Source organism: Typopeltis vanoorti, chromosome 2 (assembly GCF_054136105.1).
Source record: "Typopeltis vanoorti isolate ZY-2024b chromosome 2, IOZ_Tvanoo_1.0, whole genome shotgun sequence".
Classification (NCBI taxonomy): Eukaryota; Metazoa; Arthropoda; class Arachnida; order Uropygi; family Thelyphonidae; genus Typopeltis; species Typopeltis vanoorti.
In genome coordinates this window covers 41786253-41806835 of record NC_143550.1, presented here as the reverse complement: position 1 = coordinate 41806835, position 20583 = coordinate 41786253, and the positions used below count along the sequence as shown (strand labels likewise).

The 20583-nt window shown below is 37.0% G+C and overlaps 1 protein-coding gene across 3 annotated transcripts in view; it reads right to left on the bottom strand.

The window, feature by feature from the left end:
* Positions 1-1875: 1875 nt before the first annotated feature.
* Positions 1876-20583, bottom strand: part of LOC150108962 (protein-lysine N-methyltransferase EEF2KMT) — a 166276-nt gene continuing 147568 nt past the window's right edge. For all 3 annotated transcript variants that reach the window (XM_090404592.1, XM_090404583.1, XM_090404603.1), the window contains exon 9: positions 1876-3986. In XM_090404592.1, the coding sequence (XP_090260718.1) occupies positions 3886-3986 (101 nt within the window). In that variant the 3' untranslated portion in view covers positions 1876-3885. The remainder of the gene's footprint in view (positions 3987-20583) is intronic.

Here is a 20583-nt window from a genome sequence, read left to right as displayed (position 1 = left end):
AGTTGTTCTTTCACTTGATTTAAATTTGCATTGTGAGATACTAAGGCAACTAATATGAAGTCATTGGCTTCTATATACAGGGTGTCCCAAAATTCACGCAAGATTTAAATTTAGTGCCATTTGTGTGGTAAAGTGTTGCCAACGAGAAAAAAAAGAGCATGACAGCTGACAGTTCAGGATTATTAAAAATGGAGCTCTACACGAAAGAACAACGCATTTTCATTGTTGAGCAATATTTTAAAAATAATGCTTATTTTTCGAACAAAATCATCTTCAGCGATGAGGCTCATTTTCATCTTGATGGCTTCGTTAATCGACAAAATGGTCGCATTTGGGGTTCAGAAAATCCACGAGTGATTGTTGAGAAACAAATGCATCCACAACGAGTCACTGTTTGGTGCAGATTATGGGCTGGAGGCATCATCGGTCCATTCTTCTTCGAAAATGCGGCTGGTAAGGCAATAACAGTTAATGGTGCTCACTATCGTGACATGATAATCCAGTTTTTTGTGCCTAAATTGCAAGATATGGATGCGGACGACATGTGGTTTCAACAAGACGGTGCCACATGCCATACAGCCCGAGAAACAATTCAATTACTGCATGAGTCATTTCCTGGTTGTGTAATTTCCCGTTTTGGTGATCAGAATTGGCCGCCCAGATTATGTGACTTAACGCCATTGGACCTTTTTCTTTGGGGTTTTTTGAAGTCTAAGGTTTATGCCAAGAAGCCCACGACCACCCACCCCTTGAAGGAGGAAATTGAGCGCTGTATCAATGAAATTCAGCCACATTTATGCAAAATGGTCATGGAAAATTTCGACAAAAGAGTGCATATGTACCAGCAAAGCCGTGGAGGCCATTTACCTGATATGCTATTCCATGCATAACCCTATACTGTATACTTTATGAATCAATAAGAAATTACAATTTTTAATTAAAAACCTGTGTTTTCTATCAAAATTACTTCTTCTTGCGTGAATTTTGGGACACCCTATATAAGTAGCCTAGTCATAGTCATGAAGATACTTCATACACAAAGTAAAAGGGACTTTTTTTTTTTTAGATAATTTATCTTGTAGAACAGTGATTCTCGATTAAACCCATTTCTATAAATTGTATCCCTTGTTTTTAAAATAGCTGTTTTTAAATACTGACACTTTTGTTCAGTGCCTATCTTAATGGAAAATACTGGAAATGAGGTTTTTCCACCATTACTGATTATTTTTTGTGTACCCTTGAATGGCCCAGCATGTACCACCGGTTTGGAACTAATGTTGTAGAAGGATATATATATATATATATATATACACACAGCGATATTTTTGTAAAACAACGGGTGCTAGTACTCATTCTTTGCTAGAAGGAAAAGTTGAAAATTAAAACCATACCATATCCCTACTGTTAATAAGGGTGCAATTACATATAATTACAATAGTATGTACAATTGCATACTATTGTAATTATATGGCGGTTGCTTCCGATATTGTAATATTGATTGGTTACTGCGCTATTGTAATATCTTTATTATAAGTTTTCCTCATATTTTCTTTTCTTATTCTATCCTACTATTGCATAAGATGTTTATTTACCCTTTGCACTACGAGTCCTATGCCTACAAACACTGGAAAATTTATTTGTTAAGACTGCGCCACCAGTATTGTTTTATTGGCATAAAACTCAGTAATATGTTCGGTAGATCTCTCTCTCTCTCTCTCTCACTAGCATAAATTCCTTCAGTAAAATTTAACACAAACAGTCATGGTCTAATTGCACTTAACTACATGCTTCTGCTATCTTACTTGGTTCCGGCTCTTAGGTTAGCATTTATTTGGGAACAGTGCATTGTAATTAGAAAGATCAGGCGGCACTCTATTGACAGATAAACAAAACACATTTATTTACACTAGTATAAAAAGTACATCAATCAAACAATAGGAAGGTTGTCCTCTCTACTCATCAGTTAAACCTTTAGCGTAAAGAGAAACTTTTTAACTTCAATACTAAATAATTTCATGGAACAAATTACTTATTTACTCTCTGCTTATAAATTCAACTTATTTAAACCTTAGTCTACTCACAAGGAGGTTAGCTAACTATGCCAAGTTATTTCACAAATCTTATGCCAATTATTAACATGCCAAATGACTCTCTTATAGACACTTCTTATTACTATTAACTTAATTCTTATCAGTCCATCTATAACGTATCTCGTAGATTACAAAAGGAATGTACAACAAAAGATGGAACAAACTTACAGAGGCTCTGTGTCGCACACTCATCCAAGGTCTTTCACTAAAGTCCCTATACTTTTCCTATCATCTCAGGCCTTAGACTTCCTTCTGGAGTGTCTTGCTTCGGCAGCATTTCATCAGGATAGTGGCAGGTTTTGGACTGCAATCTCTGGCACTAGAATAGCTCAGGGAAGAAGTTTCAGCACACGGCAAGTTCTCCGATGCTCAAAGTTCGCTGTGGCTATTGGCTTTGGTTGACCTCCCACGGCAAAAGACATCCAACCAACACTGCCTTGGGTATTTACATTGCCATTTCTCTCATCATTCCCATTGGCTTCTCCTCTGGCCTTGCTGTAACGTCCTTTCCTCTGGATACTACTCCCGATATATCTGCCTCTAACTGCCAACTGATTTTCTGTCGATCTTCAATGCCTTTTTATCTCACTGTCACCAGGGCCTTGCATGAAGTGTTGAGACCCCCAAAGAATACGGCGCGATTCTTTGATCTTCTGTTTTGAACCGACTCGTTCTTTCTTCTCCTGGTATACTACACAAATCCAATTAGACGGATACCGGAAGTACTTGTGAATTGTGCAGTCCCTTTTAAGAATGACCTTGATGGTGGGCATTCATAGAGCTTGTAAACAATGGTTTCAAAAGCACTATGTTAAACAATAGCATATAGGTTGCAGTGACATAGCATTTTCTTTTGTTTCTTGCAAACTTTACCCAATCTCTGTTTACTATGTTTTGACCAGGTTGAGTTTAACATAGGATTAAATATGTTCTTTTTACAAATGTTGTTTTTATAATACAATCTTTTTACAAATGTTGTTTTTATAATACAATCTTTTTACAAAAATTGTTATTCTTAATTTACAAACTTTTGAGATGTGACCTCTGCAAAAGTCGATATAAAGTGCTTGTAAAATTCCAAGCTACATCGAATTTTACACTATCCCAAAAAAAGCACTGTATAAAGATACACACCCACAAACAAACATATTTTTTTGTTACTCAAATATAAAGAGCTAATAAGCTTCATTTCGGCGATATAAACAATATTTTAAATTAAGGGGATATAAAATCCACATTGTTTTAAAACCGAATAAGAAACTCAACCCACCTTTGTTTCCCCACCTTTGCAACGAGTTGTCTGGTATTGTACTACGTACTAGGGTCACTTGCATTAGCTCACGCTAGTGATCGCCGATACTTTATAGTTTACTATATTCGGCATGAAACTCTCTGATTCCAATCTTTGAGTTTCTTATTCGGTTTTAAAACAATGTGGATTTTATATCCCCTTAATTTAAAATAATGTTTTTTTGTATGTGAATTCCATCCAAGGAAGGCTGTTAGCCTATAGCCCATTAATAATTGGTACAATCAGATAATCTTGAAAACCCTGCTAGATCCAGAGGATAAACATGGAAATTTTTCAAGCCTTCAGTGGGAAATGAAATTCATTTCCCACATCAGGATGCTTGAACCCACAAAACGATGACTAGGGAGAAGATCTGTTGATCATTCAAACTAAGCACTATGTGTATATAGTTAATAAAAATATTATCAAAAATAAATATTTAATAACTCCTTCAAGAAGTACAAATGATTTATAATGTTTCATTAAAGTAGATATATATCATATTCATAGAGAATATATTTTAAAAAGTTTCACTGGGATCTTCTCATCATAATAAAACAAATCTGCACATTGATCTTGTAGATTATGCCGTAAACTTGCCAGTTCTGAAAAGAAATGTAAAAATATACCATTATTCTTATATTTTAATAAAAGTGCCTTGTAATTTAATAAATCATTTCAACTATGCTTATTAACTTGGCATTCATCAAAGATTGTGAGCAATCAAAAATATGGTAATATTTTCATACTTCATTATTACAGAGAAATGATCTCAGCAATTTCTGAATGAAAGATCTTAAAACAACAGACTTCTTACCTTACTGTATTTGTACATTCAGACTTGATATTCCCTAACTCTCTCAACAAACAGTTGAGAACAGAGATTAATTGGTATGCCTATTATTACTATTATTATTATTATTCAGAATCTTCACAGAGAGTCACAAAATTCATCATGGATGAGGTGCATCTTAGAAAATACAAAGTCAATAATACCACTGATTATGCTTATTCCAAATATAGGCAATGAATTCCATTGAGCAACCACCTACCATGGAAAAAAAAAAAAAAAAAGCCACTCCTCACATTCTTGCTCATCACTTCTATTTTTAACTTCCAGGGATGGCCCCTTGTCCTTGCTCTTTCCACTTGTTTTACCAAAAGATTTCTCCAATGTCAACACTGCCTCTCAACAGTTTAAATGTCACAATTGTATCATCTCTTGATCTCCTATTCATCAAACTCTGCAGTCTACACATCTTTGATCTACCCTCATAACTAACCATGTATAGTCCTAATATCATTTTTTTATCCACATCTGCACACTCTAAAAGGTTAATTTATCCCCTTTAAATCCTGGTGATCAGATCTGAGCATAATAATACAGAGTATGATCAGGGTTTTATAGAATGGAACCACTATTCTTTTATCTCTGCTGGTCAGCATCCTTCTCAGTATTGAAGCAATTCTCAAGATTACCTTCACAACCTTTTTGATATGTCCCCTAAACTTCAAATTTCTATCAACCATCACTTCAAGATCCCTTGCCTCCTCCACTACTACAGTTTCACCAATAGAGTATGCCACCTCCTATCAATGGATACCAAATTTCAAGACCTTACATTTATGATCAGTCATCAACTTATGATGTATGCAAACTATGACTACTAGTACTTACACTCCCATCATAAAAACAAAAAAAAAGCTATTAACATTTTCATGTTATTTAGTACTATAATAAAACTTCTACTCTACTTTCTTTGGCTTGTTGGGGTAGGGAAATGTTTTCACTACAGAGAGTCATTTCATTCTACCAGCTAGCTACCAGTGTATACTGATACTGTTTATTATTAGTCAGTGTAGATTGCAGAGTTTGGTGGATAGAAGCAGGAGCGGTGATGTGATTGAGACTTTTAAACTGTTGAGAGGTGGTTACAGGACAAGGAGTTCTTTCGCTTGGTTGAACAGCAGGAAGGAGTAATGACAAGGGGCCATTCCTCTGGAAGTTACGAAAGGAAACTATGAGAAAGAGGGTGGTTTCTTTGCATGGAGGGTGGTTGAACCATGGAATGCATTGCCTGATGGAGTGGTGGGAGCGAGAATGGTCAATGCGTTTAAGGAGTGGTATGATAGACTTTGTGTTTCCTAGGAGGGGACCTCCCTCGATGAGTCTTGATAGACTTGTGTTTCTTAGAAAGGACCTCCCACGATGAGTCTTTTGACTCCATGGAGGCCTGAATAATAATAATAAAAAATATACATAGAATTTTCCTTCATTATTGGTTTAGAGTAGCACTAGAGTTGAGAGTGACTGTAGTGGTAGTAGACTTGAGCTGTGCTAAAAAAAAGTGTTTTTTTCAGTCTGGATACAAGTGTCTTTCAGTAGTATTGTTGTTTAAATTGTGTTTTGCTACTTGTTTGTTATTACTAACAAATAATTAGTTAGTAATAACAAACTAAAAAAGTAATAAATAAAAATCCAAGGCAGAACTTGATCTTTGTACTGAAGCTTTCTGCTTCTGAAAATGGCACCCATAAAGAAATAAATATCAGTGGCACAGAAAGCTTCAGTACAAAGATCAAGTTCTGCCTTGGATTTTCCACAGTGGATGAACTGCGAAAATTGCTATATGCATGCATTGAAAACACGAAAGATTTGTGGACTGTTTGTGTAAACGAAAAGAAGGAAAACATCAATGTATGTGAAAAGTGTCTTGATAGATTAGAGCAATCAGAAATGGAAGCAGGCGTTGGGACCATAGTTGAAGAGCTTAGGCAAGAATTAATGAAAATGAAAAGCAAACTGAAACATCTGGAAGAAGATATTAAACATCTAAAGAAGAGATTGGCTGATGAGAATGAGAAGGAAGAAATTAGTATTATGAAGAAAGAGTCAAAGGACAGTTATATATCATGTATGAAGGACTCTGTCTATTAGAGGTGTGATGACTAATAAAGTGAACAAAACATGCTTTCCTGGTGGAACCATGAAACAAATAACTGATGCGTTGCAGAAGAGGAAAGGGCAGGCATCAAAATTAATGGTGGTTGTGAGCACAAATGACTTAGTTGGGGTAAAAAAGAATGTTGATAGAGACTTGAGGAAATTGTTGCAGCAGGGTAAGGATGAGAGTATTGTGGAAAAAGTCATTAGTGTGTTGCCCAGATATGACAATAATGAACTGAGAAGGATGAGCAAAGATAATGAATGTTATTGGTGTTGGTCATTTAGAAAGGCTACTGTTTTCTGAGAAGGCACAGAGTCAAGACGCTAATGTAGTAAATGATCTTCAGAGTCTACTTCTGAAGGAGGATGGCATAACTAAGTAGATTGTATAACAGGAGAAAGATGGATAGAAGGTCGAAGATGTGTTGCAGCAGAACAGGGTGATGGAATGCATAAAGGTGAGGATGAGACAAGTGGGAATGGAAATGGGAGTAGGATCAGGGAAACAGGAGTGGTCAGACTGCAGAAAGAAGTGTGGTACAGCAGCTAGAATAGAGAATGTTGGTACTGGTAGAATAGCCTCAAAGACACAGGGATTGTTATGTTTGTGAACAAATGTAAGGAGTATTCGAAACAAGAGAACTGAGTTTGTTGCATTGATTGAGTCAGTAAACCCAAAGTTAATTGGAATAAGTGAAACTTGGTGATCTGAGGAGGATGTGACATCTGGAATTTTTTTATATTGATCCACACACAAAAAGGTTACATGACCTATACCACATTAGTGCTGTGTGTGGGCAAGAGGAATAGAAGAAAGGAGGAATATGTTCACACTTTGCTTGAACAGCTGAGGGTTGTAATCTTTGGGGAAGGCAGAGTGGGGGAAAACTGTTGTTGTTGTCTTGTCCTTTGAAGAGTCTTAGATATTTCCATGTGCTCCTTGAACTGCTTTGGCTATGTCGATGATTTTGTTTGTATAGAGCTGTTGTTCACTATTAGGATCTATTACTTGCAAGGTTGCTGTAATTGCTGGACAGGTAAAAATGTGAGTGGGTGTCAGTTCAGTATTAGGGCAGTTATTGCAGTTTCTATATGTTGTCGTATCATCCATATCGATCTCCATTCCTCTAAAATGTCTTGTTCAGAGTCTTGCTATTGTGGTGGTCTTTCTGTCAACATTGATTTCAGGAATTTGGTGGTGTATCCCTGATTTTAGTGGAATTAGTTTAGATTTTGCTAGTGCATTAGCATCAGCAAGAGTTATCATGTCAGTTTCTTGGTTGAGTTCTCTGGCCTCTTTTGCTAATTTATCAACTGCCTCATAGTAATCAATGTCTACATGAGCAGGAATCCATTGTTAAATGCAACTTTTTCCCAGACACTTTAGTTGGTTTAAGAATTTATGGATGTCTTGTGTGAGCTTAGTATTGCCATATTTAATAGCCTCCATAGCTGTTCTTGAGTCACTGTAAATTATAATTCCCTCTGATTGTTGAGATGATGATAATTTTAAGTAAGCTTCGAGTGTTTTATTTATTGCAAGAGTTTGCTGGTAAAATTGGAAGCAATCCTCCCAGATCCAACTTTTATTGAAAGTTTTAAATGACAAAAGCAGATGGAATGAAAGAGGAGGCAGCGAAGCTGGTTTGGTAAATTTCAAGATGAACTGGTGTTGGTTAGCAGTGGCTCTTGTTTTAATGATTTTGGAAGAGAGCGGGGATATAATAGTGGCCAATTCAGCAGAGCACTGTCCATGAAAGTACCTGTAGAAGAGGAACAAGGCAGAAACTGAACATCTGTGAGAAAGGGATTGAAGTGGGTATGTGAGAGAGAGGGGGTCTGGCTGGATGGTTTTCGGCTTTGTATAGAGTTAGCAGCTTGAAGGTGTGAAGTAGTGTCTTGTGTGAAAAAGTACACCAAGTTAAGAATGCAAATGGAAGGATATATAATTTTCCAGAAAGATAGGAATGTGAAAAGAAGTGGGGGGGGGGTGACCTTAATGAATGCAGAGGAAACTGTGTCAACAAAGTGTGGAAGTTGATACTGCATGGCCAGATTTTGAATATGTGTGGTGTGAGGTTGAAATTAACAGGCTAGTATATCTGATAGGATACTGTTATAGGCCAGGGAACATACAGAATACTGATTGTGAAATATTTAGACAAACTGGTTGGCATGTAAAAAGAAGGTGATCCTGATGGGAGACTTTAATTACAGGAATATAGAATGGAGAGAGGAGATAGTGTATGGGAACAAGGAGAGTGAGTTTGTTGAATTTCTGAGAGATAAATATCTTAAGCAGCATGTGACTGAAGCAATTAGAGGCTTTAATGTTTTTATTTGGTGATAACTTCACAAGATGTAGTTGTTAATGAGGTGTTGACACTGCTGCAGGTTGATGAGAGTGATCATGAGTTACTTGTTTGGAAAGTGGTGAAACAAGAAAAGGTCACTGCCAAAAATGGATATATGTGGAAGTATAAAGTGGGTGATTATAGGAAGCTCTGTAGTCAGCATCAGTATGTCAGGTAGATGAGCAGAGCAGAAAAGATGTTGACAGTGCATAGAAATTCGCAAGGCAGTACCTGACATGAGCAATGTATAACTGCATACCTAGGGTTAAGCAAGTAAATAGAGTAGGAAAGAAATGCATGAACAGTGAAATCAAGCAAGCTGTGTTGGAAAAGAAAATGCTATGGAGGTGGTACAAGACAGTTGGTGGTGATCAGATCCATGAAGAGTATAATGTGCAGGCTAATGACAAGGAAGGTGACGAGTATGGTAAAGAAAGAAAAGGTGCAGTATGAGAGGAGATTGGCCAGTAAGGCCAAGGTTAACTCAAGGGAATTTTTCCACTATATGGCAAGCAAGAGAAAGTATAATTATGGCAGGTTGATACTGGTGGATAGTCATAGCAGCAGAATAACAGTTGCGAAGGAAATAGTGGAATTATTAAACGAGCACTTTATCAGTATATATCATACTGGTGTAAATGATGCAGTGCAATATATGGGAGGGAGGTAAGTATTAGAAGAATTGGAAATGAAAGAATCAGAGGTGTATCAGGTGATGATTGGGTTAGATGTTAATAAGGTTGTGGGAATGGATGACATATCAGCATATTTCTTAAGGAATATGCACACCAATTAACTATGCCCTTGACATGGTTATTTAATGAAAATTTGCAGTGGGTAAAGTTCCTAAGGAGTGGAAAGAAGGCAAAATAGTACCACTCCACAAGCATGGTTACAAGACAGAAGTTTCTAATTATAGACCAGTCTGTATAACTATAGTTGTAGTTAATGTGTTGGAGAGATTGGTTAGGAATAGAATACAGGATTGGGTTGATGGGCATAACATTCTTTATGATGGTCAGCATGGATTTGTAAAGGGTAGGTCCTGTTTAGCAATTATCTTGCATTTTATGATTAGGTAACAAGTGTATTAGATAAGGGACAATGATACACAGTGATATTCTTGGACTGTGTAAAAGCAATTGATAGATTACTACATGATAAGTAAGTGTACAAGCTGCAGAGGATGGGAATAGATAGTATATTGGTTAGATGGATTGGAGATTGGCTCTCTGAATGATACCAGTGTGTGTATGATGCAGCAGTGTCCAAAAAGGAGGGTAATCAGTGGCATGCCCCAGGATTCTGTTCTTGGGACCCTGCTGTTTAACTTGTTTGTAAGTGATATGTCATGTAGACTGACTGGAGATCTTCACTTGTTTTCTGATTGTACAAAGTTGGGGAGAATTATAAGTAGCACTGCTGATGTTAATTCCATTCAGGAAGATTTGAACATACTTTTGACTCAGACATAGGATTGGGGTTGTAGTTTTAATATTAATAAGTACACGGTGTTGCATTTTGGAAAGCAGAAATATAAGAGAACTAGGATCTAGAGTTGGGTTGACTTTGACTACAATGGTATTATCTTTGATGGATACCATGATTTGCTAAAGGGAGATCATGTTTTAGTAATCTACTTACTTATTATAATAAAGTGACTGCTTCCTTGGACAGAGGAGAAGGATATACAGTAATATACTTGGATTTCACAAAGGCTTTTGACAGAGTACCTCATGATAAGTTGACAGTCAAAATAGAGCAGATGGGGTTGGATATTAGATTAGTGCATTGGTTTGGAGACTGGCTATCTGATAGGTATCAACAAGTTGTGTGTGGGGGAACAATATCAAGGAAAGGGAAAGTCACTAGTGGAGTACCTCAGGGGGCTGTTTTAGGGCCATTACTGTTTAACTTGTATATTAATATGCAAATTTCCATCCAAATCTTCACCAATATAAAATACTGATATTGGTGAAGATTTGGATGGAGATATTCGGTTGTTTGCAGATTATGCAAAGTTGGGACGAGCCATGAAGAGTAGTGAAGATGTAGTGGCCTTACAAGAAGACTTGAATAAATTGATTGATTGTGCATAGAAATGGGGATGTGAGTTCAATGTTGCAAAATGTAAGGTTTTAAAATTTGGAAAACAAAGATGGGATGCAGAATTTATGCTTGGTGAGGATATATTGTTGGAGGTGGAGGAAATAAGAGATCTAGGAGTGATAGTGGATAAGGATCTAAAATTTAGGGGACAGGGACACAGCCAAAATTGTGAAGACAACACAAAGGCTTCTGGGAATGATGCGGAGGACAGTGACCAGTGGAAGTAGGGGAGAGTCTTGTTCCGTTGTACAAGTCGTTGATTAGGCCACACATGGATTATCGTGCCCAAATTTGGTCACCTGGTTTTCAGAAGGATGAAGAGATGTTGGAAAGGGTCCAACATAACTAAGGTAGTTTCTGACCTCTGGAATGTTGAGTATGAGGAAAGATTGAGAAGATGTAATATGCTGAGTCTGGTGGACAGGAGGAAGAGAGGAGATATGATAGAGACCTACAAGTTGGTAAGAGGTTGTTATAGGATCAATGTTGGAGTAGTTCTACAGAAAATAGTGGGAGATCAGGGGAGAACCAGAGGTCATCCCTGGAAACTGTATAAACGAGGGTGTGAGTAGGGGAGTGAGAGACAGGTTTTTTTCGTGCAGAGTTGTAAATGATTGGAATGTCTTGCCTGAGAGTGTGGTGTCTGCAAAGAGTTTGAGTGTGTTTAAGACACGGTATGATGAGCTGTGTGTGTGTGTGTGTGTGTGTGTGTGTGTGTGTGTGTGTGTGTGTGTGTGTGTGTGTGTGTGTGTGTGTGTGTGTGTGTGTGATAAAGGGACCTCCCAGATGAGTCTTTGACTCCATGAGGTCTTGGAGTAATAATAAGGCTGTGTACTAAATTGAGTACCATACTTTAAAAAATTCTTTCTATCTATCACATTAAAGTGATAAATGCTGAACTTAAAGATATTCACAAATATCCATTGCAATGGAATCTGAATATGTAGCTTGCTGGCTGGTTGGTTGGTTGGAGGGCAGAAATGGCCAAAAATTGGCATATGAAACAATAGAATTTAGCATTTTAAAGCTAGAGTGTACAAACCAATATCTAGCTATGAATAAGCTAGACACATTAAAATATTCCAAGAGATTTTTTTTAATGTGGTTCCCCATCAAAAAAGTCTTTCATAAACCTATCCATACTGTGGGTAGATGAAGGTTTAATGCAAATACTGATCAATATCAACATGAAAGTTTATTATGGAAACATGAAAAATGTTTCCATAATAAACAGGATCCTAAAAGAGTAGAAGTAAGATAGGACAGTTCATTACTTTGGAGTGCTGATTAAATTGTTGGAGAAGTAAGTTAAGTGGTCCATATCTAGGAATGGGCAGATGGAGATATTTTTTACTATAGAAGATAACACAGCTTTTCTAAAGGTAGGTCTTTCCTTAATGAAGATGAAGAAATGGATATAATATGATATTAAAATTTGTAAAAGCATTTGACAAAATACCACATAGAAGACTTATATAAACAGATAGGGATTAAAAAAAAAAAAGTCATTAACATGGATGAAAGTGTAGCTGATAGGTATCAGAAAGTGTATGAAGGAGCAGAGTCCATGAGCACGAAAATGACTAATGGATTAGATTACTAAAAGATTCTGTTCTTGAATCAGTGTTATTTAACTTTTATATTCATAACACTGGGAATTCTAGAGACTGATATTACTTATTTGCCAATAATGTTAAGTGGAAGGGATGGTAGAGAAGTTTTTTGAAATCCTAGCAAAATAATTTGAAGACAGATTGGTACTATGGGCAAATGATGATAATGTCTGTTCAATGTTGCTAAGTGAGGTTTGAAGTGAAGAGATTGTAGGTTGTGTAATATACTAATGGGAATTCATTGTGTGGTGGAAAGCAAATTAAAGTTCGTGAACCACATTGCTAAATCCTTCCTTTTAAAAAAAAGGCACTAATAAAATAACATCTATACCCATGCTCAAAAAAATTTAGCAGGGTTCCTGAGGGATGAGGAAACTGTAGAGAAGGTTCAGTGCCATGTAACTACAATAATACCAGGCCAGTGGAATATGTTTGTTATAAGGAAAGACTGAGAGAATGTGAACTTCAAAGGTTGGTGAACAAACAAAAGAGAGATGATATGAGATACTTTTGTATGATAATTTTATAGTATAGTATAGCACAGTATTTTTACAGCAGAGTCAGCAAGGGTGTGAAACCTGTTAATCTCAGTGTATGGTGAACTGAAGTAGTGAGTATACTTCTTCAGTTAATCATTTCAAGTGGGAAATCTCGGTAGCTCAGTCAGTACTAATGACACCCTTTAGTTGGAAAGACTGGATTTAATTCCATCTAGAACACAAAGAACCTTTATATGGATTCTTCAATTGAAGGTTAGTTAGCTGGTCTCATATAGAGCGTCAGAGTTTTCCCCTCTTGGAAACTTGGGTTTTTCATGTCATAAAGAGCACGCACACAAAATTAATAGACATAATACACTAGCTTCATAGCTTTAGTTGCTTAATTTGTAATTCCAAACAACAACATCAATTCAAGAGAAAGTATGACAGGTACTTTACCAGTTAGGAGGCTTCACAACGAGTTCCTGTACTCCATGAAGGTATTTCATTAATAATAAAAGCACCTCCATAATACAACTGGAAGAACATGCCCTTTGATTGTTAAGCACTTGAGATCAATTCTCATTGTGATGGGAAGAATCTTTATATGGGCTTTTTCAACTGAAGGTGAGTTAGCCAATCTCATACAGAAGTAGCAGAGTTTTTTCTTCTGGAACCTTCAGTTAAAACACATCCTGCATACAAGCAAATCAGCCACGAGTACACTCACAATTTGTAGGGGTGGGGTGGGGTGGGTACAGTGTTGTGTGTTAAGGGTAGTAGTAGTATCATCGTTGTAGTTGAGAATTGAGTAAGGGAGATAGAGAGTTGTTGTGTGGAGTAGTGTGCCCTCCCAAGATGAGTCCCTGGACTCCTTGGATATGTCACATAATAATAATACAATAAACTCTTATTGTATTATTATCCACATTGTATTATCTACAGCAAATGCTGTTATAGGAAACTTACTTGTTCTAACAAATTACTAAAAAGTCCTGAATAACCCAATTTCATTGATGTTATTCTAAAGGAAATTTGTTCATTTATTCATTCTTACCTCTCTGAGTGGCTCCACAAGTTGTGGATGAAATGTGCACCATTGTGACATGGATGTTAGTGAATGTCCTTAGTCCTTTCATCAGCTGGCATAAAACCATTATCCCTCTTATTGAAGGTAAAAGAGCTTTGAGAAACTGTCACCGTTGGTCTGTAGAGCAGAATTTCTGAATTATCTTTCTCAGTTCACAGTAGGACGTCGAACTGGCTTTCAGATTTTCAATGGTGGGATGTTGGATCAAAGTATTCTTTTGATCATATACACCCTCTGTCCCAAAAGAAACCGAACTTTTCTAAAATAGAAGAAACTAGTGGCACCACCTGTTGTATCTTTTTGTTGTCAAAAGCAGCAACCTTCATTAGTGTTGTGTCAACTGTTTATGACATTTGTTTCATTAGAAGCCAAGTTATAGTGACAAGAGTGACAGTGTGTTTTGACAAACGGTCAGAAAATGAGTTTCAAACAGAGAGCTGCGATTGACTTTTGTGCGATTTTTTGGGATTGACAAAATGTATCAAATGCTTCAAAAAGCATACGGTGATGAATGCTTATCCCGTACTCAAGTTTATGAGTAGTTTAAGCGATTTCAAAGTGGTTGTGAGATGCTTGAGAATGACAAAAAAAGCTGGGCCGTCCAAAAACTGGACTGAGCGAAGTTAACACCCAAAACATGCATGATTTCATCAAAGAAAACCCGAAATCGTCCATGAGATTGATTGAAGATGAATTGGGGATTCCAAAATCAACTGTGCACAGCATTTTGACTGAGAGTTTGGGCCTTCATAAATTGAATTTGCGATTTGTTCCCCACAAGTTGACAGACGATCAAAAAATGTATCAAATTGAACACTGCAAGGACCTCATTAAAACCGCTTGTAAGGACTCAAACTTCCTTGAAACGATCGTTACTGGTGGCGAAACATGGTGTTTTGAGTATGAGCGTGAAACAAAGCTCCAGAGTGCTGAGTGGAGACCACCAGAAAAGGGGCATCCGAAAAAAAGTCGCTTGGAGAAGTCGAAAGTAAAGACAATGATAATTTGTTTCTACGATAACAAAGGTACAGCATAAATATCATGATGCAGGCAGCTGGTCACTTTTGCACAATAATGAATCACCTCATCGTTCGAACATTGTGAGACAGATTTTGAGCAAAAATCAAGTTGGTGTGTTGGGTCACTTGCTGTATTCACCAGATTTAGCACCCTGTGACTTCTTTATCTTCCCCCGCCTTCATTTGCCAATGAAAGGAAAGCAATATGACACCATTGAAAACGTTCAAGCAGCAATAACCATGACCCTCAACAGTATCCCAAAATCCCAGTGGTGTAGCTAGAGCTTTTTCCGCCCAGGGCGACCCTGAGTTTGCCACCCCCTCTCAATTCACACCAAAAATACTACAAAAAGTCAAAACGACGTATAGGGAAATAAATTAAAACACTATGTTTAGTTTTTAAGTAAAACTTTAATTTCAACATTCTAAAATGTTATTTTTCTTGCTTTTCTGTTAGTAAAATCATCGATGACATTGGCGAAGTCTCTTTCATAGTATTGTAGGTGATTCTTAATCAATTTTATTTAGAAAAACTTCTCTCACAACTAACAACACTTACAGCAATTGTGGGGAAATTTCGCAGTAGTATTAGAATATTTGGAAATGAGTTCTCAAGACTGTATTTTAGAATTAACTGTAAAAGTTCATATAGGTTCAAAGTGCCGCCCGTGGCGGACCGTCCCTCCCTAGCTACGCCTCTGCAAAAACTGATATAAAAAACTCATTTAACGAATTAATTGACTGTGCCAATTAATTATAATTGACTGTGCCAATGCTGTATCGAAGCTGAGGGATATCATATTGATTGAAATAAATGATTTGAATAATAATAATTGGCCTGTGTTTTATTTTCTATCAAAAGTTCGGTTTCTTTTTGGACAGAGGGTGTAAGTTCATTATAATGAGAGCTGAGTGCAATAAAAATCAGATAAAATTGGATATCCCCATCCCCAAAATCCACTTTATAGGATGCTTTATATGGCATCAATTTATGGCACCTTTATATTTATATGGCACCTTTCTAGGATTCTTCCACCAAGAATCCTAGAAAGGGTTCTTGATGGAAGATTGAGGAAGGAGGTGGATATTGCAAAGGAATTTGGCTTCATGCCTGGTAGATCAACAACAGATGCTATCTTTAGGTTACGGCAGATGATGGAAAAGTTTCGAGAGAAACAACGGGAGCTACATCTGGCATTTATTGATCTGGTGAAAGCATACAATAGAGTGCCAAGGCAAGAAGTCTGGAGGTGTCTGAGGGAGAAGAAGGTACCAGAGAAATATGTCAGGTTGGTGCAGGAGATGTACAGAAATGTGAAGACAAGAGTTTGGACCTGTCTGGGACAGACAGAAAGTTTTCAAGTAACAACTGGCTTGCATCAAGGGTCAGCATTAAGTCCGTTTCTGTTTAATATTGTGATGGAGGTGGTGAGAGAAGATGCGCCTTGGACAACGTTGTATGCAGATGACATCTTGTGTGCAGATTCAAGAGAAGAAGCGGGAACTAAACTGGAAAGATGGAGAAAAGTACTGGAAGAGAGAGAGGTATGAGACTGAGCAGAAATAGGACAGAGTATATGTGTTGCACAGTGGGCGGCGGCCAGGAGACAGATCAGGAGCTGGAAGGAAATGTCATCAGGAAGGTGAGGGACTTTAGATACTTTAGGTTCAACAGTGGAAGAAGATGAAGGGGCTGAGAAGAAAGTGGGATGCAGGATACAAGCGGGTTGAAGGAACTGGAGGGAGATGGCTGGAGTGTTATGTGATAAGAGGGTGCCGATCAATCTGAAAGGCAAAAGCTATAGGACAGTAGTGAGGCCAGCTATGATGTATGCTATGGAAGCTGTGGCCCTGAGGAAAAATAACAACAGCAGGATGGAAGTAGCAGAGATGAGAATGCTTAGGTGGATGTGCAGTGTGACCAAAATCGTCTGAGAAATGACTATGTGAGGGGGGAACAGTGAAAGTTACGAACTTAGGAGCGAAGATACGGGAGGTAAGGTTGAGATGGTTTGGTCATGTGATGAGGAGGGAGGATGAATATGTGGGAAGAAGAGTCATACAGATGGATGTGCAAGGAAGGAGGAGGCGTGGGCGGCCAAAGAAGAGATGGAGGGAGCTGGTAGAAGAGGACTTGAGGATGAAGAACTTGGATGTGGTGGTAGCCCAAGACAGGAGGATGTGGAGGAGACTCATCATCAAGATAAACAAGAGATTGGCATTGAAAGCCAAGGATAATGATAATAATAACATAGAATCCAGAAATTAGAAACTTTACATTGACACAAATGAAGAAAACGCATATATAAAATTTACAAATTAAAAGAAAGTATTAGAAAATAGACCATGGAGTTAGAAAAACATTTATAAAAACTAAGACAGGAAATGAAAAATAAGGAGAATAATAATAAGAGGCAGGAAAATTCATAAGTTATTAGTGAATAGTGATGATAATAACAAAGCAATTTAATAAGAATATAAGAAAAAAAGTAGTAGTATGGCCTGGTGATTCAATAATTAAATTTGCATTCGACAACAGAGTCACTATATCAAGCTTCCCAGGAACAAGGATGTGATGAATGCAATAGAAAAACAGAAAAGAAAAGCAAAAAAAGATGGTAATGATTGTTGGAACTAATGATTTAAGTAGTGATAATTCTACTATGAGAGAGACAGAGAGAGAGAGAGAGAGAGAGAGAAAGGATATGAAAGGACTGATGGAAGAAGCAAGAAAGAAAAGTGAGAAATCAAAAATTGTTAGTTTATTATCGAGATACGATAGTAATGAGTTAAGAAGGAAAGCAAGGATAGCAAATGATTCAATGTGCAGGTCAAGTAGAAGAAATAGGTGATAGTGTAAAAATAATCATAATTAAAATTCTGAATATTTTTACGTATTGTTTATGTTAGTATGTTTATTAGTTTTGTTTTCATAACACGCATTGTCGGCACTTGCGATGTGCCCGTTATGGAAATTGTTTTGTTAAAAGTGATATGTAAAGCACTTAAAAATTTAATGTACTTACCGGATTTGAATAGTTGTGTTACTTTAAACAAATTTATTATGGTTTGAAATATTAAGTTTTGTGTTTGGAAGTGATCACTATTTAGTCTTGAGCAGGATAAAATTGAATTTCATATTGAAAAGAATAACATGTAAGAAAGTTTTAAAGCGAATAAAAGTTGAGCAGCTCTCAGATGTAAACTGTAGACTAAAATACAGAAATATTATTGAAAAGAAAATGAAAGAGTTTGAGAAAAGGAATCAAACCTTGGAGATTCAGTGGCAAACTCTGAAGGAAACATTGATTGATTCTGCCAGAGAGGCATGTGGTGAGGTTGTGTGCAAAGATAAAAAAATCAGAACTCCCTGGTGGACACAGGAAGTTAAAGAGGCAGTGAAGGAAAAGAAGAAAGCATATCAAAAGTTCCTGGCAAATAAGTCAGCTTTTACTCTTACAGAATACAGAGACAAATGTAAGAAAGCTAAACAGTGTGTAAAACTAGCTAAACAAAAGTCATGGGAGGACTTTGGCAAGAATATAGAAAATAAATATCAAGAAGGTGGCAAAATATTTTGGAGGTTGTTGAAGAAGCTTAGGAATGGAGGAAAGAGTGCTGTAAAAGGAATTAGAGATGATAAAGGTGAAATGAAAACAGGAGAAAAAGATATCCCTGAAGTATGGAGTAATTACTTTGAAAAACTGCTAAACGAAACAAGCAGTGATGACAGCACAGTGATAAAAAACACTGACCAGGCATGCAGTCAGGAATACATATCCATACTTGAAGTAGAAAAAGCCATCAAAGGCTTGAAATGTGGAAAGGCAGCAGGAGTAGATGATATTCGACCAGAAATGCTGAAGTATGGTGGTATAAGAGTCTTACAGTGGCTGCACTGCATAGTTCAGAAAGCCTGGACAGAGGGACGAATTCCCGATGATTGGAGTAGAGCTCTCATAGTACCCATATATAAAAAGGGAAATAAAACTGAATGTGAGAATTACAGAGGTATTTCCCTACTGAGTGTTCCTGGCAAGATCTATGCAAGTATACTTGAGAAACGGATGAGAAGAATTGTGGAAGAAAAGCTTGGTGAAGAACAAGCTGGATTCAGGCCAAATAGAGGCTGTCAGGATCAGATCTTCACTTTACGACAAATAGTTGAGAAAGCATGGGAATATAACAAAGATCTGTATTTAAGTTTTGTCGATTTGGAAAAGGCATATGACAAGGTACCAAGAGAGAAGCTATTCAATACGCTGCAGTTATATGGTGTCAATGGGGCATTATTTCAAGCAATACTTAGTCTTTATTTGAGTTGTGAGTCAGCAGTTAGAATTGAAGGAAGTACAGGAAGATGGTTTAATGTTAAATCTGGTGTGAGGCAAGGATGTACATTATCCCCTCTGTTATTCATTATCTATATGGATCACATTATGAAGGAATGTGGTATTAAACCTGATATCAAAATTGGAGATGTTAATGTCAGCTCTTTGCTTTATGCGGATGATGTTATACTTCTAAATAAATCCGCTACAAGTCTGCAAGATTCTCTGACTAAATTGAATAGCTGTTGTAATAGATATGGTATGAAGGTCAGCAATAAAAAGACAAAGACAATGAAAATAGGCAGAATCATTGAAAATGTCAACTGTGTTGTGAATGGAGAACCTGTGGAACAAGTAAAACATTTCAGCTACTTAGGCACAATTTTTACTGAAGATGGTAAACTAAATATAGAAATAGACAACAGAATCAGCAAAGCTGGTATCGTGGGAAGTCAATTGAATAAATTCATATGGAATAAGAAAGAAATTAGTCGGAACACTAAATTAGCTGTATACAAGACTGTGTTCAAACCAATTTTAACTTATGGATCTGAGAGCTGGGTCAGAAGTAAAACACTTGACCAAAGACTAGAGACCGCAGATATGAGAGTCCTGAGAAAGATTAGAGGCGTGAACAGATGGCATCAATGGCAATATCATATTAAAAATGAGGATATTAGGAAAGAACTTGACATTGTCAGCATCCAGGAATGCGTTAGCAGAGCTAATCTCAGATGGTATGGTCACTTAAATAGAATGGGAGAGGAAAGATTAGCAAAACAAGTGTTCTCTGCCAGGTTGGCAGGAAAACGACCCAGAGGAAGACCAAGATATAGGTGGATTGATACGGTACAAAGTGCCTTAGACGATAGAAATATAAGATCTGATAATGTTGGAGTCTTGACAAGTAACAGACTGATTTGGAGGAAAATTGTAGATAGGAAGTTAGTAATGATGTAATTTTTTCATGTAGTACTGTCATATCCTGTACACCCCTTGAGGGTACATGGCAGGAATTTGATGATGATGATGATGATGATGAAAAGAGACAGAATTAAGTCAGGAAGATTTTGTGTGTGCTACATAAGTGATGAAAAGGATCCTGTGTAAATGAAGAATGGAGTCATATATCTTCAGAAAAGGGCCTTGACAGAGAAATAAACTGGCTATGAACATTTTGTGATTGTGCAAATAAAGTGTTTAGTCTAGTCTTAAGTGTAAGTTTATTTTTAAAAGGCCTTGGATCCAATTAATTTGTAG